The following is a 17,955-nucleotide window of genomic DNA, read 5'->3' on the forward strand; positions in this document are numbered from 1 at the left end:
ATGTTTGTCACTCCAGACAGGAGGTGGCTGCATCTCAATGATGCTCAAGTGCCCCCTACATAACCTGCTCACCGGCTCATTAAGCTTCCAAAGCCTTTGGGATTTGGCTACACAAACCCTTCCATTCAGGTGGGATTGTCCAGTCCCTTCTGCTTCCTGTTTGTGTTTAGCAAGACAAAAAGCAGGTGAGAACTTGCCCCAGAGCTGCTGCACCTGTGCCTGGTTGTTTTTAGACAGGTTTTTTACAGAAAAAAACCTCGTGTTCCTGCAGGGATTCTCTCCCTCCCTGTGCACTCCGAGTAGTTTTCAGATTTTCTAGCCAGGTTTTGCCAGTAGGACTGAATTTTGAAGAAACTGATTTCCTGGGATTTCGGGGAAAATAGGTGATTGCTAGAAAAAAAAAGAGATTCCACATGTGTCCTAAATCAGAGAGGGGAGCTTTGCCATCCACTCAACCCTTGTGATCAGAAGAACTGCCTGAAGAAAATCTGCCCCTTTAATACCCTGCCACTGGGGAAAGCACACACTCTGTGAGACAGATTCATGGGAAGTGGGATTTTGTTCTGGTGTGTATGAAACTGTGTAAGAACAAGGGGAAAAAGACATTTGGGGGAGTGGTGTTCACTCTGTCCACAGAATCATTGAGGTTGGAAAAGGCCTCCAGGATCATCCAGTCCAAACTGTGCCTCATCCCCACCTTGTCACCCAGCCCAGAGCACTGGGTGCTATGTCCAGTCATTCCTTGGACACCTCCAAGGATGGGGACCCCACCACCTCCCTGGGCAGCCCCTTTCCAATGTCTGACCAGCCTTTCCATGAAGAAATTGCTCCTGATGTCCAACCTGAACTTCCCATGGCACAACTTGAGGCCATTTCCCCTTGTCTTGTCCCTTGTTCCCTGAGAGCAGAGCCTGACAATCCCCCTGACTCCCCCCTCCTGTCAGGGAGTTGCAGAGCCAGAAGGTCCCCCCTGAACATCCTTTTCTCCAGGCTGAGCCCCCCCAGCTCCCTCAGCCGCTCCTGCTGTTCCAGCCCCTTCCCAGCTCCCTTCCTTTCACTGGACACACTCCAGCCCCTCAATGTCCTTCTTGCAGTGAGGGGCCCAGAACTGGATACAGGATTCGAGATGTGTCTTCCCTGGTGCCCAGAGAGAGGGGAAGAAGGTCGTGCTGGTAAAGGTCATGACTAACTCCTCATTCTTTTTCAGTACTGCCTGTCAGGACATCCCACCTTGCCATGCAACGTGCTCAAGTTCAAATCCACCACCATCATGTTGGACTGTGGGCTGGACATGACGTCCACCCTCAACTTCCTGCCGTTGCCTCTGGTCCAGAGGTGAGTTCTGTGGCCTGTCAGCACTTAAGTGTGTGTCTTCTTGGGTTGCAGTTGGAGTGCTCAGCCTGAAATGGGGTTTTGGAAGGAGGGAGGAGATGGGTACAAATGAACAGCATCATCTGATATCATAAATAGACTTTGTTCACTTAAAAATTCTCTTTATCAAAATAACGTCCTTTGGCTCGGTAGACGGAAGACATTTTATGGATTTATTGATTGGTTTTTCTAGATAATTTATTCTAAGCTTCAGTAAAGTATTGCTGCAACTGCTCAGCACAAGTGAGGTCACATATCTGTCATCTTTCTGGCTTCTTCATGCAAGATGAGATAAATGGGTAACAGAGATGGAGTGTGTGGAGCCCAGTTCTGTTCAACCACCATCTTCTCAGGCTTTTCTTGGAGCACGGACTAATGCAAAGGAAAATAGCACTTAGCAGTCCTTGTTAGTTGCCTCCTTGGCATAATTGTTCCCTTTTAAAAATGAAATAAATAAAAGGGCAGTGCAGCTGGGCACAGGGTTGGAACAGCAGGGAAAAGGAGTCTAGAAGACAATCCTGAGATCACGACTCCTTCCATGCCCTACTACGAAGTTGTATTTCCCCAGGTTTTTAGATTAATTTGAATATTCAGTTAGGATGACTTATGTCTTGAGTAAATGGAATCAATGGCAAAAATTAACAGCTGAAAAGGTGGGAATGAGTAACTCTTAGTGATGGGAAGCAGTGGGAGTTTTCTCAAAAGCCATTCAGTAACTTTGATCCCCCAGGAAACAAGTGAGGAACGTTCTGGGTTCAGAGGAGGCTTGATGGAGAAGGGGAAAAGATGATTGGGAAAGGGAGTTTCCTAAGTGACCTAATGAGGTTAAAGCAGTTTGTCCAGCACTTCCTATGATTTGTTATTTTTTAGAGAGGAGAGGAAAAGAATAGACAATGTCTGCATTGTTCTGCAAGAATGTGGAGTTCAGGATCTGCTGTAGAGAGGCAACAGATGCCTTAAGAGGGATCAGTGTGATAGTTGATTTTTGTCCCATTCCATAATGCAGTTGTTGGCTGCAACATCTACTGCTGGGGCAGAAGTAGAGTTTGAAGGGATCCAGAAAATTTGGGAAATCCAGGTACAGGCAGAATTGCCTTGCATTAGCTTTCACCCACCCCCCCAAATAAAAAGGAAGTGGAGAGAGGAACAAGTAGCAAAATGAGGTGATTGAACAAAGGCTTAAGAGGTTCTTTCCAACGGCAGGAATCAGCACTCCCTGGGGATATGCCAGCTTTGTCTGCTGATAGCAGACCCTGGGAATGAACAGCCAAATTGCAGGTCACAACCTGGAATTCCCCAAGTACCTCCAGAATGTCGGCACTAAAATGACTCAAACTCAATAAGAAAGGATGTCAGATTTGACCCCTGATGGCCCAGTGGAATTGGAGCAAACAGTTGGATTTAAATCCAATCAATCTTGTCGGTGAGGTGATTGAACGGCCCTTCCAGCGGGGATTGTCCTGAGCACATGGACTTGGGCGAGTAATTGATCTCTCCAGTGCTCTACAAACCAGGTGTCCTGCAGAGAGTGGTGGAAATGAGTTCGAAACTTGAGGAGGAATGTGGCTGCCACTGGAAAGCCCTTATCTCTCTGCAGTGCTCAGAGTTGTTCCTTCATAGATCAGGTGTCTGTGTCTAAATACCTCTGAAATTCAAATGTGCATTATCAACACGATGTGGGCAGGTGACAGAGAGGTGACATTGCAATCAGTTGCCAGGTGAGAGATGACAGGAAAGACTGGCTGCCTGAGGAATTTTAGCACAGGTCAGTCAGATCTGAGCTGTGTGTCCTCTCGGAACCAGGTGTGCTAATCTGAGATGGACCCGTGTGAAATCTTCATCAGAGAGGAGCCACACTTCTCTCTGCTGCCTCTAATCCAGAGATCCCCGAAGAATGACCCAGGAACTGCTTGGGCTCTGCAAGTGTCAGCCCTAATTTTTACCTCTGTGGAGCCCAAAGGAATGATATTACAGAGGATCTTTGCTATGCAGCTCAGTCCTGTGTCGCACCTGGCATGGGACCCTCCTTGAGCAAACATTTTGAGAGCCTGTGCTTTAATCTCTTAAGAGAGGAAAGTGCTGCAGTGTTTGTGGCATGAAAGGGACTGGACATTTTTTAGAGTTCTTTGCTCTCCAAAAAAAAAAGCCCATCCAAAGGTACTTAGATTCCCCCTTGCCCTGGCAGTGGCAGTCCTTGTTCCCTCCAGCCCCTGGAGCACGTGCAGGGCACCTGCAGTTGCCAAACACTTTGTGCCCTCTCCTGTACTTCAAAGGAGGTTTTGTCAACCGGAATTTTCTCCCCTGCGCCAAAGTCAAATGCAAAGCGGTAAAATGAACATGTGGGAAGCTCTTAACCTTTCCTGTCTAGCCATGACACACTTGCTCACATTATTTATGGGACAGTTCCAGCTATTTTGGATTAATCAATCACTCTATTACAATGTCAAAACTGTGTCGGCAGGAGCTGTGTTGCTTCTCGGCTTCAAGGTAAAGAGTCCTTTCTGTCCTGTGTTGCTCATTCCACTTCCAGCCACACACAAGATCCATCTGCTGATTTTGCCTCCCCTGACAAGGCCTTACCCTCCTCAGTGGATGCCAGTTTAGTACAAGTCAATAGTGCTCTTTCACTGTGAATAAAGCAAAACTCACACGAGGCTAAATTACGAGGGCAAGAATATCAGGGAAAGTTTATTCTGCTCTACCTCGTGCTGGTGGTAGCACAGACAGATCCAGGGATTTGCAAGGGACAGCTGGACAAAGCCAGACTGACCTGACCTTGTCATTGAGACATTGGACTGCAGACCTCCAGATGTCCCTTCCAGCCAAGTTTTCTGGCCTCTCCTCCTGTATCTGTCAAAGTTGTTGCATATCAGAGTGGTTTGTTCCTGCTTTTTCCTTGCTTTTTCCATAGCTCTTTTAGTCTCACTGCACCAATTATCCTCAGCCTCCTCAGTCTCCAAATTACTGCTCCTAAATTGTATTTTTGAACGTGTTGGTGTGGAGTACATTCAGCCACTTCATCTTTTCTATCATTAGACTTCTTCAGCCTTAATCCTCAAAATGGGACACACTTCTCTGGCTCAACTTTTCCACGACAGATCCTTCTACTCTCCCCTCTTACCTTCTGTCTTCACTGCTTGAGTCTTGGATTTCCTTTTTTTCCTTCCTTGGGACTTTCTGGGGTGTCAGTTAGAATTTGTTCTTTCATATCCACATTAGCCTGAACACAACATTCCTCTGAGCCCTCAAATCACTTCCTATTTTCAAGATGTTTAATTTGAAAGCCCTTGTAGGCTATAAACATGTTTGTCTGTAGACCTTAGTGCCCAGCACTTCCAGATTTCATTGCAACCAGGTTCCAGATCTGAGGTTGTTGCAGGGCTTGTTTCTGGGTGGGTTCAGTTCTCTTGTTACCTCCACTTTTTTTGGATTTCTGTAGATGTTCTTGAGTCTGGGCACACAGTGGTTTTAGAGCTAAGTTGGAGGCTCCCACAAAAATCAAATGTTATGGTGAAGTGTGAATAAATCTCTCAGTTAAGGCAGCAAGAAATGCTGCAGCAAGTACTGCTGTAAACTAGGGATTACAATGTCCACCTTGAAATTTCTTTATTAGCATTCGAAACTATTAAAAAAGGGTCTCTGCTGTTGCTTAGAACATGCACTTCACAGCAAAGCCTCCTTGCCCCTTTGTCCTTCAGCAGAGGTAAATGCTCTGTGCAGCTGGTGTGGCTCCTCAGGGTGAGAACTAAACATGAAACCGTGTTTTATGTGATTGAAAATCCCAGCCTGTGTCTACAAACACTTCGTCCAGAGCATCAGTCTTCCCCTGCCATGGCTAATGGGAATATTTGTCTGTTGTCCTCTGTCCCAGAGCACTTTTATGGTGCTTTTGTGTTGTTTCAAGCCCAGAGTTTGTTGCTGCCCCAACTTCTGTTTATTCATCCATTTTTACCACAGGGCAACTAAGCAGCACTGAACCTTTTTGAAATTCTCCTCATAAATGACTACAAACTCCCTGCAGGCCAGATCCTCTTATACTTTTTACTTAGAAGTGTCATAATCATGATTTGTAAAAGTCATTTTGGTGAACACTTACCCACAGTGAAACTGTCTGTCTGTTTTATTGAGACTGTTACTTCCCTGAGACAGGAATGCTGTTCTCTGCCTGTGTGACACCAAACACAAGGTCTGTGCTTGGCCACTGATCAGGAGCCAGTTCATATTCCAATAATTTCTCTTCCTTTTTTTTTCCACAGCCCCAGGCTGTCCAAACTTCCTGGTTGGGTTTTGAAAGATGGAAGCACTTTTCTGGACAAGGTACTGTACTTTTGGAATTTTCTTGCCATGCCAAAAGCTCCCTGACAGGTTAGGAGCAGGAACAGTATTCCACACTGACTCATCCCAAAGGTTTCTGTGTGTACCTTTACCATCCACGGTGTCCTTGTAGAGCAGAAGGGTTCGAAACAAAATGCTAATAGCAACTCCAGGCTCTCAGTCTTCAGAGGTAGCCTAGATTATAAAAAATCCTCTTTAAAATGCAGAAGTCATCAGTATGAATATTTTTGTATTTCATGGAGCTCCATAAATAATAGTGCCTTGCCTTCTTAGAGTGCCTTTTATTCCCCAGTCTCACTTTTCTGACACTGAAGCTTCAGAGTATGCTTATAAATGAGGTTGGTACTGTACCTTTTTTGAGGCAGGAGGACTCTGAGAGAGTGAATGGTTTGCCTATGGGAGGTCCCTCAGAGAGGAAAAGCTTGTCTTTGGCCTCTGAAGTCAACATGTGTTCTGCTGCTGGACATAGCAGGGAGGATTTTATCTCCAGCCTCCTAATTCTAAGACACAGAACTTCCTCAGCTACATGAGAGAGACAGAATTTCTCTTTTTTTTCCCCCTTCTTTTCATTACATCAGTTTTGTAGGCAGAATTTATCTGGGACTTCAACCAAACCTTGGCACTGCAGCCTCCAGCTTGATCTGCCACGGGGGAACAATGAACACAAAAATATGTCAGAAGTTAGTAAAATAGGCAGGTACATTTCAGATGTGGGCAGCAATAGGTACCAGTGGAGAAAATACTGTTTTAATAGACTGTTCTCTGACTATGGGAACATTAAAGGAAACACTGATAATAGTTGGTTATGTAGGGGACTTTGAGGTGGACAAAATGGATTGATCTGATTTTTACAGGCAAGGGAGCTGAAGATCATAGATTAAAGACCTGATTTTTCTTCTCATTGGAGACAAAAGAAACTGTGCAGGCAGCATTTGTGTTGGTAAAATAGTAACAGCTCTATTCAGAGCACTTGTTCTCTGGCAATCACAGGCTGCAAAGGCTCAGGGACAAGGAACGGAGTTGCTCAGTTTGAATTCCCTGGAATATGTTTCTCCTGAACCCCAGCTTCGGTCTCAGAGCTCCCAAAGAATCGACTCACTGTCAGTATAGTTCTATATGGGATGTATTTCCATTTCTGGGGTGCAGCTGCTGCATTATGTGCTCGAGAGAAACCTCCAAATTCACCCAGTGCCAATGGAAATCATGTGTTAGAAATTCAAATGCAGCATCTCTTCCCTTCACCTTGACCGCTGTGACTGCCTGGAATGGTAAATTCCGTGACCCCTGCTGGAAAAAGGCAAGGGAAGGAGTCAAAGGGGGGTGTTTCATCATGTGGGGTGGACATTCCTGTTCCAGTGACAGTTATAAAACTTCAGGCCTGGAGAGGCACTGAAATGTGCTGAGATCTCCTTTTAATCATTTTGAACTCCCTGGAGATGAGGGTGGGAGACTTCTGCCACGAGCTGTAATTGCTCATTCGTTATGAGTTGGCAGGTGCACTGTAATTATTAACAATTGGATTCAATCTTTAATTCTGTCAGTCTGACTCTGGCTGAGACCCCTCACTGTGGGACAAGGGAAGCATCCAGGAGAGAAGAGTGGGTGGGAGATATCCTGTGAGGTGTGTTAGGAGTGGAGTTGGGAATATTTTTGTTCCACACATAGCCCTGTCTTTTTATGTGACGAAGATTTTTGATGTCAGCCTTGGAAAAAGAGGAAGAAAATAGAGGACTAGAGATCTGGTGGAGCTAAATCTAATAAAAAGTTCCATGTAGAGCTTAGATCCCCAAAAGTTGCTTCATCAAATACTCTGAGAAAGGGGCTAAAAATTGCATTCTGGTCCTAATAAGACAGAGAGGTTGGATGTTGTTTGGAACCAAAACTAAATTGCAAACTTGCCTTCCAAACCACCCACCAGTGATTCCCAGGGCTCCTTCCTGACCTACCAAAGTGCTCCTTCTGTTCTCCCAACAAGGATCTGATCCCTTCAGACCCCAAGCAGCCTCATCTGGCATGAAAGCAATTTCAGCAGATCTACCTACACCAAGAAGGGGCATAAACATAAAGTAATAACAGGCTGGAATCTACCTGTGATGAAGAAAAGGTTTGGAAAATGCAAAATGTGCTGCACTGGAGTAACATTGTGTTGTATTTTTGTGTCTTTTCTGTTGGTGTGGTTTTTACAGGAGCTCAAGGAGTGCTCTGGCCACGTGTTTGTGGACTCGGTGCCTGAGTTCTGCTTGCCAGAGGTGAGTTTATTTTGCTGAAAATCTGGCTCTGTTCAATCATGTGGGAGAAAATTGCTAAATTATTATTATTACCAGGTTATTGCTATTTAATTACTGCTCAGTAAATAACACTGCTAAAACTGGGAAAAGGATGGAAACAGCCCTTTTCAACAGAGGTTTTGGGAGGTGTGGAAGGTTTCCTTGAGCAGATCTATATCTCACACAAGAATAAGACTCAACTGTCCCTTTTTATGGGCCTTCCAAAGACAATCTGACTGAGCTGGGCTGGAATATGACAGGATACATGTGCTGATCCAGATAAGGGCAGGGAATGAAGACAAGGAATGCTGTTTGTCTCTAACCATGAATTCAGGACCTGCCCAGTGGAGCTCTCTGGGGAGCTGAATGTGTGGTTAAGCCAGGTTTGGATTCTTCTGGGCTGCGTTTCTGCCAGCAGCACATTTAGGTTAAAAACTGTTGCTGCCTTCTTTGTTGCCCATCTCTGCCTCTTTGAGGAAGAACTGTGTCTTCAAATCCACTGACATGGCTGCAAGTGGCTGCTTCTCAAGCTGTTTTTTACAAGAATTCATGGATTCAAAAGAAAAAAAGAAAGCAAGACTGTTGAAGATGTTTGGATTACCCGAGGTCACCTGACTGATCAGGGTAATAGTCTGTGTAGGAGTCAAAAGCTGAGCAGAGAGAGATGGGGGTGAATGATGGGGAATGGTCTGGGAATAGTATCCTCTTCCCTCAGTGTGTTCAGACTGTGATAACATCAGTTCTTTCATTTCATGTTGGGATGTTTTCTCTGTCATTCAAAGACAGACAATTGCTTTTGGGCAGCGATTTCTTTTTCCCCTTCTGCCTGACCTTGTTGGCAGGAGGCACAAAAAACACTCCTGGAAGGTTGTTGTCAGCTTGCTGGGGTTCTGGCAATAGTGTTTCTGTCTGTGGATCCCAGGAAACTCACCTCTGGCAGCTCCTGACTCTTGTCATCTCGATTCTTCCAAGCAAGTTTGCAGCTCTGGTACTGGCTTTGGCAAGTGATTCCAACAGATCATAACCATTCCATCCCATCTGGAATGGTTATAATCCAATCACACCAAAAATACCTAACCCAAACCCCTAATAATACAGGGTGCTTGTGATCTCTTTGGTTACTGTGCTATGGAAGGAATACAGGAAGCATCTGTATATGTAGAAAACGCCATTGTGGCTCAGATCAGGGGAAAGATGGAGTTTTATGTGCTGGATTCCCTTTGGAATTGAGACCATGTGCAGGAAGGATAATCTGCTGGGGTTTAGGATGCTTCAGCCAGGCTTTCTGGTTACTTTGTTGAGCTGAAAAACACCCACATGTGCAGCTCTAAAAAGGGGAGTCGCTGCTTCATTTTACCCGTGTTACCACTGCATGGAGCTGCTTCCCAGCAGTCCATGTTACAACAACCAGCTGCACTTGTCACCATTGCAGGGACTTTAAAATTGGCCTCCCAGATGTTTTCCAAAGTCCCCAACAGATGCCAAGTCTCTGTGAGCACCAGGAAGAGATGTGCTGGTGATACCCAGCTGGCACCTCGAGCTCACCTGCCTGCAGGAGTTTCGGGTGTTGTGGCCAGCTGAAAGCATCAGCACAGTGGGAACGTTGCTGGTGTTTGGCAGCACAGGATAAGAAGGAGCTTGTGTGAAGGAGGCTTTGTCTTTCCCTTTGTCTCCTTCCACGCCACTTCTTTTGAAGAAACTTGTCTGCAAAAGCAGTTAGTGGGAGAATCAAGGTATCGCTTCCAGGAACACCATTGCCAAAGCAAGCCAAGATTTGGATCTAATCCAGCAGCCACAAGGTGCTAAAGGCTGTCTGGGCAGCAGAGTACACTCACACATGTCAGAGTGCAGGGTGCAGCCCTCTCTTTGCTTGGCAACCTTCTGCTCTTTCACTTCACATTTCAAGAAACATTTTGAAACCTCTTTAGTTCAAAGGCACTTCGGTGAGATCGCCGCAAGTCCCAGGGAAGATTTGACTTTGTTTTGGTTTTGACACCCTTTTCATCCTTTCAGTAAATGCTTCTGAGATGTGGGATGCTGAAGGCTGGAAAGTGGTGGTGTGTATCCTCCTGAGGGCTCACCTGGGCTGGGGTTCAGCTCAGGGCTGGAGCATCTCTGAGAGATGGGCTGGGAGAGCTGAGGGGGCTCAGCCTGGAGAAGTGAAGGCTCCAGGGAGACCTCAGAACCCCTTGCAGTGCCTAAAGGGGCTCCAGGAGAGCTGGAGAGGGACTTGGGACAAGGGATGGAGGGACAGGACAGAGGGCAGGTTAGATGGGAGATTGGGAAGGAATTGTTGGCTGTGAGGGTGGTGAGGCCCTGGCAGAGGTTGCCCAGAGAAGCTGTGGCTGCCCCATCCCTGGAAGTGTCCGAGGCCAGGTGGGATGGGGCTTGGAGCAACCTTGGCTAGTGGAAGGTGTCCCTGCCCATGACAGGGGGTGGAATGCGATGAGTTTTAAGGTCCCTTCCCACTCGAACCACTCTAGAATTTGATTCTGGACAAGCTGAAAACCAGTTCATGAAGGAACCAGGCCTTGGCAGGAGGAGGCGTCAGCGGATCCATTGGTACCCCACAGTGAGTGTGTCTCTGCCTGGAGGCTCAGTGAGATAAAAGTTGCCCTGTCAGGGATCCCAGGATGGTGTTTCACCTCCTGTTCCCAGCTTGGAGATCGTGGCTCCAACATTAGCTGTGATCATGGACTGAAACCATGAGTGCTTAGAGAGGAGTTAAGCAGCTTGTCACCAGAGCACTGTGTCAGCCCTCTGAAAAGCAGAGTGACCTACTTTCCTGCCTTTTTTATTCAAATTGCTGGACCAAGCCTTGTAATCAGATAATATGTGCTTGATGAGTGTTGAATTCCATTAGCTGCTCTATAATAACTGAGTTAGAGGTCATACATCTTGTAAATTCCTGACTTGACACCGTTTGTGTTATAGCATTACCAGTAAATATTTCTAATTAAAATTCTTTTAACAATGTGTGAAATCTTCTGTTGCTCTCAAAACTCTTGTCTAAACTGTCACATCAAAACAAATTGGACCCACCCAACTGTTTTGTTGTAGCCTATGAATGAGCTTCATCTCCTGCTGTAGAAAATGTGAATGATAAAGATGCCAAGAGTTTACTTGGGGAAAATAGAATTATTTTAAGTGTAGGAATAAATACAGTCTTCATTCATCTCTCTCACTCTCCTGGGGTACAGTAGGATGTGCTGCATAAAAAAAATATGAGCCACCCTGCTAAATCAGTGCTGCAGAAGTTCTGGTGTCTGTTCCTCCCTAAGGAAGTGCACATATGAGTTCTTTGATAAAAGTGTGATCACCATGGATCTCATAACAGCAGCCATTTCCATGTATGAAACACAGACAAACCCAGGACATGGTTTCCTTTTAGAGGGCTTTTAAATAAATCTTGTTAATTTGAAGGAAATATTAATCTTTGCCCCAGCTGAGGCATGGCACGAGACAGACTTTTTTTTATATAAACTGGTTACATTCCTGCACTATAAATTTAAAAAAAACCAAAACAAAAACAGAATAAGAAGCTTTTCTTCCATCGCTTAAACTGCATGAAAGGGTTACATGTTGCTTATCTCTCTGCTCTGTTTTCAGACTGAACTGCTTGACCTCTCCACAGTGGATGTGATCTTGATCTCCAACTATCACTGCATGATGGCACTGCCCTACATCACAGAGTACACAGGGTTCACTGGCACAGTCTATGCCACCGAGCCCACTGTTCAAATCGGCAGGTAAAGAGCCCCTTAATGTTCTCTGCTCCTCTTTCATCACTGCTCAGGAGAAGGTGTAAAGGACAACACAGGGAGAGCAGGGGTGTCTCGTTCCCAAGAGGCTCTTAGGCAGGAGCTGAACACCAGCCAAGTCCTTAGTGCTGCAAATGTGTTAACTCAATGTTTCCCAACCTCTGGAACCATCTTCAACACTTGCAGCGGGTGCTTTGTGTTGAATCCAGGCAGTTGATGTGGGACAGTAGATCTGGAGTGGGCTGAGACACCTGGAGCAGCAATTGCCATATAGCCAGCTTTGAACCCCATGGATTAGGGATTTCTCCTGCTCCTCTCTGATTCTCTTAAACAAAAGGAGTCTTTTCAATAAGAAAACTGGAAAAGGTTGCCCAGAGAAGCTGTGGCCGCCCCATCCCTGGAAGGGTCCAAGGCCAGGTTGGATGGGGCTTGGAGCAACATGGGATAGTGGAAGGTGTCCCAGCCCATGTCAGGGGGTTGGAACTCATGGAACCATTGTAGGATTCTATGATTCCATATAACCACACTTTCCTCCACTCCATGGAAGGGAATTTAAGCAGACTTCACCTCAAATGACAGTTGAGATACAAAAGCTCTGAACTCCAGAGAGAAACACTGAGGAAAACAGCAGCAACAGGAGACTGAAATAGAGCATCTAAGACCTGACAAAGCGGTCAAACCCATCATAGTCACCAAACTTGCCAGTGTATTCTTACAAAATTGTCTTGTTGATTGAATAGGTCAACACCAAACCCTGCAGGTTTGTCCCTTGATGAGGCCTAACTGGTCTTGTGGTCTCTGCCTCCCTCGTGCAGAGCAGCTGCCACGTTCAGCAATTAGAACCCACATAAGGCCCTGGTATCTGGGCTACTCTGTAAGCACTTCAGAGCAGGAATCTTTGGCTGTTAATGGTCCTGTGCAAACTTCCCATGCCAGAGTAATTCCCCCATTGTGTGAAAACAAACAGAAACTGAAGGCCCTTGTAGGTGAAAGGAATTGTATGAATATGAACTAAGTAATAGAGCTCTGGGGTTGGTCCAGAGTTGAAGATAAGAGTCTTCTGGGAGAATGTACTGGTGTGGTTCTCCCCATCCCAAGTAATTCCAGATGCCATTCTGCAGGTAAATCTGTGACACAGCTACAGATGCAGTGAAGTCTGCAGGGAGAATTTCTAATGCCTGACATATTTCTCTGTCTCAAATGTGCACTGGTAGAGGAGGAGGGTTCCCTCTGACGATGTGCTTGGCTTCTCCAGGTGATAAACAGGCACCAGCTAACGAGCTTTCCTTGTGTATTTTGTCTCATTCCATATGACAGTAATGAAGGAATTATCTTGCACTTTCCAAATGCCCCATAACCCAGTGGGCCAGATCCTGTGCTGTCACAGCCAGGCAGATGGAACTGGGAATGCTCTGTGGAGAAAGAGGGATAGTGTTGGTTGTCGGTAATTGCTGCGATGCCTCTGTGGGAAGATCCCTCTTTAAAACTGCCTGACAGCGTTACAGCTTGTGGGGTATTTTGGAAAGATTTGGGACAAAGCTCTCAACTCTCTCCTGTGTGAAAGGCTGCAGTACTAATTTAGTCCTGTTCATCTTTTCAGACTCCTCATGGAAGAACTGGTGAATTCCATTGAACGCGTGCCAAAGGCTCAGTCTGCCTCCATGTGGAAGAACAAGGAGGTGCAGAGGTAAGGAACAAGTCACCGGGAAAGGTGGCTGTCCTAAAACACTAGCCAGAGGTTAGGATTCACTGGAATGATGGGTCAGCTCCCCCCGTTTGAGATTTCCAAGAAAAAGGTTCACTTGGGTCAGATCTTTCTCTAAATCGTTTGCACATTGTTGGGCTTCCAACCTCACAAGCTTGATTTAGTTTAGCTCCATGGTGGTGGATAAAACCAGCACATTTTTGTATTAACATCATAAAACATTGTTGAAATTAGCAGGCTATTTAAACTTAATTATATTGTATTGGAATAATTTAAATTTAAAATGATATTTACGTTCATGTTTGCTGAAATACTAAGAAAGTCAAGACACAGCTGTTGGAGGTAACAGAGCAGTGTTACCTTTCTTACCATCTTCTTTTACACCTGAACAACAGAAGTGAGATTTTTGGCTTTCCAAAGCTTCAGACCAAATCAAAACCTGAATAAAAAAGGTTATTTGGAAACACCATGTCCATTATTCCAGCTGTTCATCAAAACAAGGTGCTCAAAATTGAGGGCTTCTACATCTAACATTTTGAAAGCCTGTGGAATCTAAAAATTATCCATACAGTTTACTAATTGCAGATAATGCTTTCCTTGGAAATAAAACCAATTTTAGGTGCACAACATGTTCTTTGGAGGAGAGAGTTTCGTTTTTAGCACATTTTAAAGATAGGGTTGGTTGATTAGAAAGTTATTTTTAAAGGCTGCTTTGTGCATTTTTAATTGATCTCCCATTTTCTACCGCTAATTCTTAAGGTGGCTCGATTTAAAAGTTCCCTAAAAATGAATTATTTCCTATGTTGTATGTTGATATTTTCCATTGCCACAAAGCAAAGAAATTAAAAATCCCATATATTGTGTATATTGTGTTCCCCTGCTGAGCTTAGGAGCAGCCTTTGCACTGTAACTCTCACTCTTCTGAAGAAGGCAAGTAAAACTGGGATGTAAAGCAAAGTAAAGTTTATCAGGATTCTCAGAATAGTGTCTTTTTTTTTTAATTTTGGAGTTTTGCAGACCCACTCCTGCAGCTCCTGGTGTGTGGAGAGGGAGGACTGGAGCCGTTGTTCCCATCACACCGCGGCGTGTTTTGTATGCACAGTTTAAAGGAGGCTCATATATCTTGGAGCTCAGAGAATGTCACTTGCCTGGTGGTCGTATTTTAGGAAAAGTGCTGCCTGGCACTTTACATGCTGCTGACTATTCCAGAGGCAAAGCACAGAGAGGGAATCTTTGTTCTGATCCAGCTGCTGGAGGAGGCTGCAGTCTTTTTTTTGTTGAAGTGGTATTTAAAATACATCTTCCTCTCTCGTATTTCTGAGGAAGTACCCCAAAATTAATGTTCTTCCTGGGTCCCATCATGTAGCTGTTCTGAAGGGGGACCAGGGAGGTACTAAACAGCTCTTTAGTAACATAAATTTGTATATCAGAAACTCTGCCATGAGGCCACAAACCAGTGTTGTCTGGAGACAAATCTGAATTCCCTTTCCACCTTTGCTGTGAGTTCCCCTCCTCACCTCCCTGTGCTTCTGTAACACAGAGCTCCCACCCACCCCAGAGGGCACACAGGGACTTAATTAATGTTTGCAAAGTGTTTTGAGGCTCCTGGTGACAAGTGTCAGGCAGGAGTGAATGGAACTGATTATTAGAGCATGTGAGCAAACCTGCGCTGCTCCACAAATCAGCACCTGGCTAATGGCACAGGCAGGGTTGGGCTGACATCCGTTAGTTAAGCAAATGTGATCCTTGAGGAATTGGGTTTTTTTTAATACTCAGCTGTTGCTAGGACAGAATATTTATTACTTCTGAGTGTAACTTGAATTTCTCAGGCTGATCAATCCCCATTACTGCTTTACAGTTCAGCTGGTCCCACTCTGAACAGTTAGTATAGAACACAAAGTGTTGTCATCTCCATTAGATAAAGCACTGGAGCATTTTAAATGCAAACACTGTATAAAATATAATAATAAGTTCATTAGAGTGGTTTACATTTTTCCATTATCATATCCAATCTGAACTAATAGCTTAGCCAGCTTTATTGCCAGTGGGTTTTATTTGAGATGAGCTCTGTAGATGTCAGCCAGGATATCTTTCACACTGATTGGGATTCAGGGGGCAAAGAGGAAGTTTGCCTTACGAAAAGCACTTTGCTGACTTCTTGTTTGATGCTTTCTTATACCTTTCTCTAAAACATCTGAAACAGGCTGTTTCCTGAGGCTGAATGGGGGACAAGTTCTGATCTAGTTTGGTGCTGCATCCTCCTCTCCCTTCAAACAATTCTCTTTTTTATGTCATATCTTAAATGTCACCCTTTGTATGGACCAGGAGGGACTGTCTCTGTGCAGATGCCGAGTTAAAAAACCAAACCTCTGAGTTTCTCAAGCCTAAATTTTGTGTCCTTGATGGTGCTGCTTCATGGTACCCTCCTGCTTGTGGCTGTCCCAGCATCTGCCCACACACGTGGTTGTTGTGAGGTGATCCGTAACAGGGCATTGCCATGATTTTAGTAGATTTACTCCAGGCTGTAAAATATCCTCTAGTAACTCTGTACAGATTTTAAAAGTGGTTTTACAGATTTTAAAGGGTGACAGACTGAATGGCAGCAGGGGCACACCTGAGGGACCAGCACCTCGTCGTCTCTGTGCCGCTCACCCCAATGAAACCACTGGAGACTGGTGCCACTGGTCTCTGCCAGGGATCAGAGTATTTTTACAGCACAGCCACAGAGTCAAGGCTGATAGAAACTTCCTTCCATCACCAAGGACAATTCCCCACTTTCTCCATTACCTGGAGAAATATTCTCCTCTTCCCAGAAGAGAAGCTCCTGAAAGCATCCAACACTAAATGCCTCTTACGGTGGGTTAAAGGCTTTTACAGGCAATTTGCTTCAGTGCAGTGGTGGACAACTATCCACATTGTTTGGCCTTTTGTTGCTTGACTTCCCAAAAAAGACCTTGAAGGCTTTGTTTGTTTCCTGAAGCACAATGAGCTTTCAGCCAGCGTGTGCTGGAATTACAGTTATCGCTCCAGACCTGTGCAGTGGTCTTGGCAAGAGCTGCCCTTAATCCTTTCTTCAGTATCTTAAATTATGGAGGAGTTCACTGACCTAGTAGATATAACAATAAATTAAATTCCTTTAAACAAATTGATCAAAGAAACTTGACCAATTTCCATAAATCTTTGGAAATTGGTTTGAATTAGCCTTTGATTTAGCATTGGTTTAATATACAAAAAAAAAAATATCCTATTCTTCTTACGCATTTGGCAGCTGTGCTGCTTCCTGCCTCAGTCCGTGTTCCTAAGGAAGATTTATTTCCCAGGAGTTAGCCATCCCTCTTAGAGGCTGTGACATTATAGTTCACTTCTTCCCTTGACAACGCTGTCCAGCTCACTTGCAATGTCTGCGAGGGGCAGAATGGATGGATTTTACTTTGGTGTAAAACATCTTAAATACTTCCGTGGAGGGGATTTCAAAGAGCTCTGCAGTGTCAGCTCGTGTATCCTTGCCAGTGCACTGGGGGGTGAAGGCAGGGAAGCTGAGCTGCAGGGACACGTCCTCTTGGAAGAGACCAGTGACAAAACTCAGAGCAGGGCCACCCCTGGTCATGGTCTGGTACCTGATTTTAATCACAGCATTGTCTCAGATTATTAGGGTATTAGATTATTCACATGTTTTCAGATTATTAGGATGTGCAAAATAGACACTGATCCAAGATCCCAGTCCTCTCTGCCAGTGCTGATGGTGCATTTCATGTTGACATCTCGTTTTTCAGTGATGAAAACACCACAAGAGTCGTGATAACACCTCAGTCCCAGCTCCTTCTTTGATGCAAGGGCTGGATAGAACAGCAACGAGGAGCTGAAAGACAGCAGTCCTTGGGGTGGGGTGGAATGGGCTGCTCCTCAACAGGAGCCCTGACTTAGAAGCACCAGGCATATTGAAAACAAATAGAATGAAATCTAAGATCTGGAGAATAGAGAGGGGTGTAAAAAGTCCACCAGGACATCCTGAAGGTGTTGGTGTGTGCAGGTTGCTGCCGGCGCCGCTGAAGGACGCGGTGGAGGTGTCCATGTGGAGGAAGTGCTACACCATGCCAGAAGTGAATGCAGCCCTCAGTAAGATCCAGCTCGTGGGATATTCCCAGAAAATTGTGAGTACCTCTAAAGCTGCCCTCAGGTCGACACCAACAACTTGTCTCCCATCTTTTCCCTGGAAATGCCCTTCCTTTTCTCTTTCCCCTCCTGCTCCTGTGTAAGATCTAGTTACCATAGCCTAGGAAAGCGAGACTGGATAATAAGGAATGTCCCACAGTCTCTGCCTCCCAGGAAGGGTTCCTGTTCGGTGAGATCAGGGAATATCCATTTGTTTCTCCTCTTCCTTGGGGAGGCCAATTTTAAGGCTGTGTACCTTCAAATTTGGAGTTGATGGGCGGCCCACTGAGAGCTGGGAGGATGCAGGGAATGGATGGATCCTCTCTGTAAAGCCACATCCCCTCCTGAGTTACCGTATCTCACT

At 45.2% G+C, this 17,955-nt stretch overlaps 1 protein-coding gene across 2 annotated transcripts in view; it reads left to right on the forward strand.

The window, feature by feature from the left end:
* Window positions 1-17,955, forward strand: part of INTS9 (integrator complex subunit 9) — a 62,785-nt gene that overhangs the window by 3,392 nt on the left and 41,438 nt on the right. For both annotated transcript variants that reach the window (XR_003536592.1, XM_027697848.1), the window contains exons 2-7: window positions 1,208-1,335; window positions 5,628-5,688; window positions 7,893-7,955; window positions 11,583-11,722; window positions 13,335-13,421; window positions 17,470-17,590. Coding sequence is in view for 1 of the 2 variants with exons in the window: in XM_027697848.1 (XP_027553649.1) it covers window positions 1,208-1,335; window positions 5,628-5,688; window positions 7,893-7,955; window positions 11,583-11,722; window positions 13,335-13,421; window positions 17,470-17,590 (600 nt within the window). In the remaining variant the exon portion in view is untranslated. The remainder of the gene's footprint in view (window positions 1-1,207; window positions 1,336-5,627; window positions 5,689-7,892; window positions 7,956-11,582; window positions 11,723-13,334; window positions 13,422-17,469; window positions 17,591-17,955) is intronic.

This window comes from Neopelma chrysocephalum, unplaced genomic scaffold, assembly GCF_003984885.1.
Source record: "Neopelma chrysocephalum unplaced genomic scaffold, ASM398488v2 Primary Assembly neopelma1_123, whole genome shotgun sequence".
Lineage (NCBI taxonomy): Eukaryota > Metazoa > Chordata > Aves > Passeriformes > Pipridae > Neopelma > Neopelma chrysocephalum.